This window comes from Indicator indicator, chromosome 35 (assembly GCF_027791375.1).
Source record: "Indicator indicator isolate 239-I01 chromosome 35, UM_Iind_1.1, whole genome shotgun sequence".
NCBI classification, from domain to species: domain Eukaryota; kingdom Metazoa; phylum Chordata; class Aves; order Piciformes; family Indicatoridae; genus Indicator; species Indicator indicator.
Window position 1 is genome coordinate 2,045,775 of NC_072044.1, and position 10,081 is coordinate 2,055,855.

Below are 10,081 nucleotides of genomic sequence, written 5' to 3' on the forward strand. Positions count from 1 at the left end.
TCAACACCTAGCAAACCACATCAAAGTATTGCTGACAACAGCATAAAAATTCAACCACCTGTCCTCCACTGCCTGCTCCATGTCCACTCTCCAGAGCAATCAGTCACAGCCTCCCAGTTTCCTGCAGCAAGTCCAAAACACAGCAATAAAAGCACCCAGCTCCACCTTACCTCTGCTGCACACTTGCTGGAGAGAGCTGCTGAGACCTTGGCAGCAGTTGTCTTATCACCCTAGTTGCAAGTCAGCTCCGTCAGATGTGGGTGACAAATGTGGAAGTTGAACAACTTCACGTTTTTCTTCTCAATTACATAAAATCAGGAAGCTGTGCCACACCTGCAGTTCTCAGGAAGTGCTTATCTGGAGTCCACTCCAGCTTCTTCTTAGCTCAGTTTTTAGCTTTTTACCTGTGAAGAACACCTTTTTGTTTGGCTGCATTTGTACTATAAAGTGTAAACTGATGGTTTGCTAACTCCACTGGAAGGAATATTTGTCTCCTGTAGCAACAAACCTTCTAAAGGAGGCATCCTGGTCTGCTTACTGAGTTTACTCACTGAATGAATCACTTCCCAGCACTAAAAGGAGGTTACAGACAGGTGAGTGTAAGCTGAGCTGGGACATTTGAGATCTAACAAAATCCTTCAAGGAAAAGGTTTCTGCTGTGTGTTATCCTCATACACCAAAAACCTATTTTCTCCTTACCCCAAAAAAAGCCCAAATCCTCTAGACTGAGCTCATGTATTTCACTGTTTTCAATTTAAGATTGGTGAACCCCAAGTTTTCTGGTGGCTATTGCTACGTTTCCTGCACCTACATCCTCTTTTCCAGAGCAGGAAGATACTTTCATCACTGTCTGAAGCCTTGTTATGAAAGGGGTTTTTGGTCAATTTAAGACAAGAACCTTCACAGAGTCATAGATTCATAGGAGGGGTTGGGTTGGAAGGGTCCTTAAAGATCATCCAGTTCCAACCCCCTGCCATGGGCAAGGACACCTCCCACCAGCCCAGGGTGCTCAAGGCCTCATCCAACCTGGCCCTGAACACCTCCAGGGAGGAGGCATCCACAACCTCCCTGGGCAACCTGTTCCAGTATCTCCCCACTTTGTCAAGAATTTCTTCCTAATCTCCAGTGTAAATCTTCCCTCCTCAGGCTTCAATCCATTCTCTCCCATCCTATCACTACAAGCCCTTGGAAAAAGTCCCTTCTGGCCTTCTTGTAGGCCCCCTGCAGGTACTTATTTCACCAAAACTCTGACCATCAGCAGGCCACAAGCTCTCACGAAGGGTTACACAGCAGCAGTCCCCTCCCCACAGATTGCACCATGAGATGTTACCCTCACAGCACAAGCCCCAGGCACAAATGACCCTCTGGCTCCTCTCCCAGCTGCTCCCCCATTTCAAGTAGCTCCCCATGCTGGAGGAGGCAGCACTGATGCTCATTTAGCTTTTACAACAGGTTTATAATTAGTCACTATCTATAGGTCAATATCACGCACAATTCTACACCAAAACCTCATCTCTGTTGCCATCAGGATGCCTCTCTGTGAAGTTTTGTGTTTCTGGAAGTGTCCATGAGCAAAGAAGGAACAGAACCTCAGGTGCTGTGACTTCAACCAACCCCCCCGCTATAAACTGACTGCAGTGTCTCCTCTGACTGATTCAGCTGCTTCAGACACAAACAGTAAATATGTTGCCACTGGCAGTGAAGACAGCAGAAGGACTGGTGAGTTTCTTTAATGATACTTTAGAACCATACAGCTTCCAACAGTAAGCCAAGAGGCAGGGGTCAGTGGCATCAGACGTGGTCACACCGCTGCCTGCGCGCTCTTCGACAGCGCCTTCAGGTCCAGAATGCACTTGGCAATGCTCTCCTTCTGCTGCAGGAGACAGGGAAAGGACATGTCAGAAGAAAGACCTCATGGAGGGCCTCACCTGGAGTACTGCACCCAGCCCTGGAGCCCTCAACACAGGAAGGACCAGGATGTGACGCAGCGGGACCACCAAAATGATCAGGGGGCTGGAACAGCTCTGCTACGAGGCCAGGCTGAGGGAGCTGGGGGTGTTCAGCTTGGAGAAGAGAAGGCTCCAGGGAGACCTAACAGCAGCCTTCCAGTACCTGAAGGGGCTACAAGAAGGCTGCAGAGGGACTGATTCCAAAGGCCTGCAGTGATAGGATGAGGGGCAATGGCTTGAAATTAGAGGAGATTTAGATTGGATGTTAGGAACAAGTTCTGCACCATGAGGGTGCTGGAACACTGCAACAGGTTGCCCACGGAGGTAGTTGAGGTCCATCCCTGGAGATATTCAAGGTGAGGCTCAACAAAGCTGTGAGCAACCTAATCTAGTGGAGGATGTCCCTGCTGACTGCAAGGCATTTGGACTAGATACCCTTTGGAGGTCCCTTCCAACCCAAACCATTCTATGATTCCATGATTTAAACAAGCAAAATATGCATTTGAAAACATTTCAGAGACTCCTTTTCAGACCCAGCAATTATGTTACAGAATAAAAGGGATGTACCTACAGCTCCTAAATCCAGTGACCAGCATTAAAGCATCTACACACAGTGCTGCTTGGAAAGTTTTCTGCTTCTTAGCTGCAGTCCTTAAAGGATAGGGCATCTAAAGCTCCCCTGCTGACCTTAACCTGCCACAGCCTCACTCAGAATTTTACAGCTGACTTCCCTGACCCCAGCTACACATCTTAGCATGAGCTGAGCCTTATGCTGCACCACCACCATCACCAGCAACAAGAGCACCTGGTACCTAGAGAACTGGGCTGGTTAGCTCTTAGCAGCAGGAACAAGTTGCAGCCATGTCTGGGAGTCACCTGAAGGTGATCTATCATCTTCTGTCTTAAACCACAGTAACTATTTTCAGCAGATTCAACCCACCAAGTACCTGCTGAGGTGTGATGCTCTGAACAACACTTTTCTCCACCCATTGGATCATGTGTTCCTGTTCTTTCTGACGCCTCAGGTTCTGCATAGCCACCTGGTAGTCCAACCTCTTCTTCACCTCGTTGTACACAGTCATTAACCGCTCTCGGTAATTAGTCTCCAGCACCATCGCGATGTTGTTCTGGGCACAGCAGAGGGGACCAAAGGGTTAATGCTTGGCAACACCACAATCAGCAGCAGAAGGCATTTTAGAGCAGAATCACTGGGGAGTCAAAGGGTGGTAATTTAAGAAGCCAGAATTTAGGAGGGGTTCAGACATGTGGGGGAGACAGAAGAGGAAGCAAAGAGCAGAGGCAGAGCCGTACCCGCTTGGCGTCAAAGAGGTAACTGCGGCCTTCCACCCGCCACTGCTCCTTCTTCTCCTGCTCAATGGCACTCTCCAGGTCTTTGATGGCCTCATTCTTCACAGCCAAAGCAGTAGCAACTTTCTCCTGAGTGAGGAAATTAATAAGAAAAAAAAAAACAAACTTTAGAACGGAAGCATGATGAAGGAAAACAAATGATCTGTAATTGACTGCTGGCATCCTGCACTACCATTTGTCTGCACAAACTGGACTGTGCCAGGGCTGAGGTGAAAGGATGGCAGAGAAGGATTTGGGCTCACAAACAATCGTGGAATGGCTTAGGTTAGAAGGGACCTCAGGGATTATCTACTCCAAACTCCCCACCACGGCCAGGGACAGCTCTCCGCTAGGCTCAGTTGCTCAAGGCCTCACCCAAGCTGGCCTTGAGCACCCCCAAGAAGGAGGCAGCCACAGCCTCCCTGGGCAACCTGTTCCAGAGTCTCATCATCCTAGTACTGAAGAACTTCTTCCTAAGGTCCAGTCTAACTCTACTATCCCTCAGCCTCAAACCAATCCCCCTTGTCCCATCTCTAGATGCCCTCATGAAAGGTCCCTCTGCAGCCTTCCTGTAGGATCCCCTTCAGCGTTCCCCTGGAGTCTTCTATTCTCCAGGCTGAACAACCCCAGCTCCCTCAACCCACCCTCACAGCAGAGGTGCTCCAGCCCTTGGATGATCTTTGCTACCCTCCCCTGGACTCACTCCACCAGCTCTGTGTCTTTCTTGTGCTGGTATGAGGTATTTTATTTTGGAAGATTTATGACTTCAGACCTTCTTTAAGCCGTACTCTGGACATATTAGACTCAGATTTTTATGACAGCCTGGACACAAGTTTTTTTTTTTTTTTAACAGTTCATCAGGTAAAAGAGTTAATAATTATTACAAGGCTAAGAGTTTCTTTTATTACCTCATTAAGTTTGTCAGCAAAAGCTGCTACATCACCCCCAAATCTTTTTACAGCATAGATGATGACTGTCAATATGCAGGCAGCTGCCACTGTCTCATGGTTAATCACATAGATTTCCTTAGACAGCAGGTAGAGCAGGAGGCCTGTTCCCAGCATGTAAGGCCCTAAAGGAAAACCAAAGCAGAATTAATTTTACATAACAGAAAGAGGCTCACCAAAGGAGGAAAAAAAAAAAAAAAAGAGGGAGATGAGGATCAGGAAGTGTTGTCTGTTACCACGATGAAAAGTAGAAACCCAGCAGCACTAAGGAGGAGCCATGAGGCTGCTCACCAAAAGTGGATGCAACTTGAACCTTGCATGGGGCCTGCTGCTTTCTGCTCATTCAGCACAAATCTCTGTTTAAAGGTTTTGAGAGTCAGCAGGCAAATAAAGCTCTCTGCATTGTGGCATTTTTTAGCCTTTTCTTAAAGCACAGGTGCTTCAGAGGCACACAGTCCTGCCCTGGCTGACTCTTCAACACCTCCTTCTGCACATGCAAACCATCATTTTCTTTAATATTTTACCTTGCCAGCAGCCAGAAATGGTGGACAGAACTAAATCTACATCACAAACCACACTTTTTATTTTAAAAAGAGTAAGGGTACACATTAACCTGTGACTCCTGTTTTAGGATAGAGAAACTGGAAAAACTCCTCGGGGATCAAACCATGACGAACTTCTCCTCCTTTCTCAGGCAGAGGGGGCAAAGGAGCTGAGCACTGCTGGCTTGTATGCAGAGGTCTTGTAGTGTGCAATACCCTAGGAAAAACAAGAAAGCTTCCACTGAAGTAATCAGCTAAAAACCACCAACAAACCACCCCGGGATGAGGCTCAAACACGTCATTACTTAAGCAGGGTAACGCTCATTAGATACGCCTCCTCGGAGGCGATGGGTGGGACTAGATAACCTCCAAGGATTCCTTCCGGCCGTGACTATTTTATAAGCCTTAGTTAGAACAGAATTAATTAGGAAAATAAAGGCGAAAGGCCAGAATAACGTTATTGAAGCACAAGGTCCCGGGGTGCTCCCCGGCCTCCTCCTGCAGCCTGTCAGGCCTCCCCGCACACCACAACCAGAGGTCAAAGCTCTGAGCGCTGCCCTGGCGGTACTCACCCCACGGCGACAGGAGGCGGCAGGCTCCGCAGCGCGGCCGGGGCTACGGGAGGAAAGGGGCAGAGAGCCGTCAGGGCACAGCTCAGCCAGAACAAACCTTCCCCCGCCCGCCGCCCCCACCCCAGCACCACCGCGCTGCCCCACCCCGGGCTCACCGGCGCGGAGAACGAGGCGGGAGAGCATGGCGGGAGAGGGCAGGTAGCGGCACGACCCCCGCGTCCCGGTGACCGCCGGCCGCCTGCGCCCCAAGATGGCGGCAGGGACGCTCTCGCGAGAACGCGAGCGGAGGGGCGGGGCGGGGCGGCCGCTCTCGCGAGAGGCAGCGGCGCGCGCGGCGCGGGAGCACGTGGGGGGGTGCCGCCGGCCCCGCTCCGCTCCCGCCGCTGCTGCCGTCATGGAGGAGCCGCCGCCCGAGCAGCCCCCTGCCGAGCAGCCCCCGCCGGACCCGGCGGAGGGGGAGTCCTCGGCGGAGGCCGGCCCCGAGTGGAACATCCCGCCCAACGCGCCCGCCTGCATGGAGCGGCAGCTGGAGCGCGCACACTACCGCGCAGGTAGCGGGGCCGCGGGCGGGCCGCCGGCCCGGGGGACCGGAGGGGCGCCGGGGTTAGGGCTTATCGGGGCTGCTCGGCCCCTGGGGGAGCGGCGGCGGGTGCTCAGCAGGTCTTTCCCTTCCCCTCTCCCGCAGACGGGGCCTTGCTGCTGGGCGCCTCGGCGCTGAGCGGGCGCTGCTGGACCGGCTCCCTCTGGGTATTCGCTGACCCCCGCCGTGCACCCAGCGAGGGCTTCTGCATCGCCGGCGTCCAGACCGAGGCGGGTGTCGCCGACCTATGCTGGGTGGCTGACAGGGGCATCCTGGTGGCCTCTGACACTGGTAAGCAACAGGGATCTCCCTCTACTGAGGTGGGTGCTCCCCCCACGTTGAGATGGGTGCCCTGCAGTTGAGATGGGTGCCCCGCAGTTGAGGTGGGTGCCCTCCGACTGAGGTGGGTGCCCGGCAGTTGAGATGGGTGCCCTCCTACTGATGGGGGTGCCCCGCAGTTGAGATGGGTGCCCTCCTACTGAGGTGGGTGCCCGGCAGTTGAGATGGGTGCCCTCCTACTGAGGGGGGTGCCCCGCAGTTGAGATGGGTGCCCTCCTGATTCCCCCCAGGTGCCGTGGAGCTGTGGGAGCTGGACGAGAAGGAAACCCTGATCGTGAACAAGTTCTGTAAATACGAGCACGACGACATCACGATGGCCGTGGCCGTCCTGGCGGGCAGCACCCAGGCTATCAGCGGTGGCAGGGACTTCTAGTGAGTGCCCCCTGCCTAGCTGCCATGCCCAGGCTCGGTTCTGGGTGCTGACTGCTTGCTTTTCTCCACAGTGTGAAGGTCTGGGACCTGCCACAGGAAACGGTGGTGCACTCCTACAGAGGTGAGTGCCACACCAGCCCCATCGCTGGGGGCTGCAGCACTGCTTGTCCCCCCAGCTGTCAAACCACACTGGGGGCTCTGATCTGTGAAGTCCCTGGCACAGCCTTGCTTCTTTGTCTGTTGTTTGCTTCTCACCACAAAATGAGTGCTCTAAGGCTTAGTTTGGCCTGCCTCTCTAAGTGTTTTTTAGAGTATTTCTTCTCTGCTGAAATTTTTTCCCATCTGCATGTGATCATCGATCTTCTGAGCCGTGCATGTCCTGAATAACAGCTCGTTTGAGATGCTGGTTGCTGAAGATGGGGAACTGTGATCTCCAGCCACACCAGAGGCCATGCTTTGTTTGATCCTCTCCCCACCAGCCCCTTTGTAACTGACCTCTTGTCTGGAGAGACTTCCCCAGGCTCGTGCATGTCGCAGGGACGTGGCTGCAGTGGCTCTGGGTGGATTTGGCAGCTCATCAGTTTGCTAGGAAGCACTTGGCTATTCCTGAGTAGAAGTTGCCCTGTGTCTGGGCATCAAGTATTCTTTGTTTCACTGCCGTGCCTTCAGAGGTCCTTGGGAATAAGTGGGAAAGTTGGATACAGTCTTTGAGGCTCTTTGTCCTTTTGTGCTTTTGGTAGCCCATGCTGGTGGAGTGACATGTGTGGCTTCCTGTCCTGGTAAGGAGACCATGTTCCTGTCCTGTGCTGAGGTAAAGCCTGTTCTATGTCTACACCTACCTGCTAAAAACATGATTTAACTTCAGTTATTTCCTGTTAAATGCACTTAGTGAGACATCACCTCCTGTGTTCCCAGCTGCATGCCTGTGTCATATTGGTGTTCCAGCTTACCAAGCTGATCTCTGTGGGGTTGTATTAAGCTATGGGAGCTTCTGGGTCTCTCCTGGGGCTGGCTGAAGGAGCAGCATCCTTTTAACACAAAGCATAAGGTGGTTTGGTTTGGGATGTGGGTCTAGCAGTTTGCAGTGAATCTGGGTTTAGGCCTCCGCCCCTGCCACAAAGAAATTGTAAAAACCTTTTTGTTCACTTTGGGTTTCTAGGACAGCAGAATTTTACTCTGGGACACCAGATGCCCCAAACCAGCTACTCGAATTGGTAGGTTTCTGTGTGCAGTTGCTGTGTGTGTGTGACTTGATGGAAGAAAGACTTCGTCTTATGCCTGACTTGATGATGGGCAGACTTTGGGTCTAGTGAGGAGACAATTGGGGCAGAGAAGGCTGATAAAAGCTAAGTCTTAACACCATCACAGAAATGAAATGAGCTTCTTAATGCTTGTCTTGGTTCAGTAGCAGTGCTGAAGGAGGTGGTGCAGGAATATCTTGGTACTGACTTTCTTTTCACACTCCTCCCAATTTGCTCCCAGTTTGCAGTGCCTGTAATTACCTCCCTACCTCAGTCATGTGGCATCCACAGAAAAGTGACATCTTTGCTTTGGGTAAGAAGTGATCCTATTTGGCTTTTTACCAGACAAATCAAGGTTTTTCTTCCCAGGTGGCAGCTTTGCTGATTCCTCCCTTCTCCTTCCCTCTGCAGGTGATGAAAGCGGAACGGTTGCGCTGGTGGACACGAAGAATCCTAATGCTGCCCTCAGCTCCTCTGTGCACATCAGAAGTGTCACAGGGTTTGCATTTTCTGCACATAGGTAGGGTCTGGTGCTGGCATGCAACCTCTCACTGCACACACTGATGAAACCCTTGCATCTTCTCTGAGTAAAACCTGTGAGAGTCCTGGGTTTGGTCTTTAGACAGTGAGGTTTTAGAATTATTGACCCAGTCCCTGTGGGACTTTCCTAGTTGCAGTCCCCTCTGCTTGGTGAGGGCTTACTGGCCTCTTGACACTAATGTTGTCACTTAGTATGCTGGCAAGCTGCTAAATGATGGTGGAAACATATCTGTAAGCTCTGTTGTCTGTACCTGGGTCAGGCTGGGACTAGGAAATGTGCTTTTCACAAGAAGCTTTCAGTTGTTGGAGAGAGTCTGGAGGAGGGCCACAAGGATGATCTGAAGGCTGGAGCAGCTCTGCTATGAGGACAGGCTGAGGGAGCTGGGGTTGTGCAGCCTAGAGGAGAGAAGACTATGAAGGTACCTTAGAGCTGCCTTCCAATAGCTGAAGGGATCCTACAGGAAGCCTGGAGAGGGACTTTTCATGAGAGTTTCTAGAGATAGGACCAAGGGGAATGGGTTGAAGCTGAGGGAGAGTAGAGTTAGACTGGATCTTAGGAGAAAGAGGATGGTGAGACTGTGGAATAGGCTGCCCAGGGAGGCTGCGGATGCCTTCTCCCTGGGGATGTTCAAGGCCAGGTTGGATGAGGCCTTGAGCATCTCAAATCTAGTTGAGAGGTGTCCCTGGCCATGGCAGGGTCGTTGGAGTAGATGATCTCTGAGGTCCTTTCCAACCTAAGCCGTTCTGTGACTGATTCTATGCCCTTTGAGTGTTCTGACTGTGACCTCCTCTGTCCTCCAGCTCACCCTTGCTGGCTTCAATCAGTGAAGACTGTTCAGTAGCTGTTCTCGACTCAAACCTCACAGAGGTGTAAGTACCAGACAGAGTGTTTGCACTCCTGTGTTTATCGTTGCCTTCTCATTAAGCTAATTATTTAACCATGTGCTGAGTGAAAGATGAAAATGCTCCTTGAACAGGGGAGAAGCAGCAGTTAGGAAGTGCAGAAGCCTCTAAGTGCTCAGTGGCTAACTGCCTGTCCCTGTTTTGCAGGTTCCGGAGCCGTTCTCACCGAGACTTTGTCAAAGGCTTGTCCTGGTCCCCTTCAGATGATGCCTTGCTCACCACAGTTGGATGGGATCATCAGGTTTTACATCACACTATTCCCATACCAACAGGTGAAGCTTCTGGAGTCAACTGTGCAAAAGAGTAGTTTTTATAAACTTGTGGTCCAGATTCCTTCCTGGCATAACTTTGATTCTGCTGAAGTCAGAGGTGTGGGAACTGGAGCAGGTTATGTCTGTTGGCTGCCTTGAAGCTTGTGACTAAGGAGGTTCCTGTAGTAATTTTGAGTTAGGCATAAGTTAGTTATAAACCAAGCTTTACCCTCTCCTCAAGAGTTGGTGGCACCTGTGATAAGACTTCAGTGTTTTACCCAGAAAAAAAAAAAATTACTTCAGGCACAGAGGAGACTTGGAGGGACAGGGAATGAGGTATCAGTGTCAGAAAGGCTCAGTTGCTCCCTCAGTTCTCCATTAATAGAAACATGGAGGGGGAGGAGGTTAAAAACACCACCTCTTGGTAGTTGGATGTGAGAGCCTCACCCTTGCTGTGCAAATCAATTCTTCCAAGAGAACAGGAGGCTGTGTTGGCAT

At 51.4% G+C, this 10,081-nt stretch overlaps 2 protein-coding genes across 2 annotated transcripts; one reads left to right on the forward strand and one right to left on the reverse strand.

Moving 5' to 3' along the window:
* Positions 1 to 1,684: 1,684 nt before the first annotated feature.
* On the reverse strand, positions 1,685 to 5,577 carry ATP5PB (ATP synthase peripheral stalk-membrane subunit b). Its single transcript, XM_054395871.1, has 7 exons — positions 5,513 to 5,577; positions 5,358 to 5,400; positions 4,857 to 5,002; positions 4,205 to 4,368; positions 3,261 to 3,386; positions 2,897 to 3,076; positions 1,685 to 1,873 (listed from the first exon to the last, which is right to left on the reverse strand). Exons 1-7 carry the CDS (start codon positions 5,538 to 5,540, stop codon positions 1,802 to 1,804), a joined length of 759 nt encoding a protein of 252 aa, XP_054251846.1. The 5' UTR covers positions 5,541 to 5,577; the 3' UTR covers positions 1,685 to 1,801.
* Positions 5,578 to 5,751: 174 nt separating this feature from the next.
* WDR77 (WD repeat domain 77) lies at positions 5,752 to 9,710 on the forward strand. Its single transcript, XM_054395899.1, has 10 exons — positions 5,752 to 5,908; positions 6,043 to 6,228; positions 6,507 to 6,648; positions 6,720 to 6,769; positions 7,389 to 7,459; positions 7,808 to 7,862; positions 8,131 to 8,202; positions 8,301 to 8,409; positions 9,231 to 9,299; positions 9,480 to 9,710. The coding sequence occupies exons 1-10, from the start codon at positions 5,752 to 5,754 to the stop codon at positions 9,637 to 9,639; spliced, it is 1,071 nt and encodes a 356-aa protein (XP_054251874.1). The 3' UTR covers positions 9,640 to 9,710.
* The last annotated feature ends 371 nt before the right edge of the window (positions 9,711 to 10,081 follow it).

Excerpts from the sequence above, each read along its gene's own strand:
- WDR77 (XM_054395899.1), top strand. The coding sequence starts at position 5,752 with ATGGAGGAGCCGCCGCCCGAGCAGCCCCCTGCCGAGCAGCCCCCGCCG. Across the intron at positions 5,909-6,042 it reads GCGCGCACACTACCGCGCAG|ACGGGGCCTTGCTGCTGGGC; the intron begins GTAGCGGGGCCG and ends CCTCTCCCGCAG. Across the intron at positions 6,770-7,388 it reads GGTGGTGCACTCCTACAGAG|CCCATGCTGGTGGAGTGACA; the intron begins GTGAGTGCCACA and ends TGCTTTTGGTAG.
- ATP5PB (XM_054395871.1), bottom strand. The coding sequence starts at position 5,540 with ATGCTCTCCCGCCTCGTTCTCCGCGCCG. Across the intron at positions 5,003-5,357 it reads CCGCCTCCTGTCGCCGTGGG|GGTATTGCACACTACAAGAC; the intron begins GTGAGTACCGCC and ends TGTTTTTCCTAG. Across the intron at positions 4,369-4,856 it reads TCCTAAAACAGGAGTCACAG|GGCCTTACATGCTGGGAACA; the intron begins GTTAATGTGTAC and ends GTTTTCCTTTAG.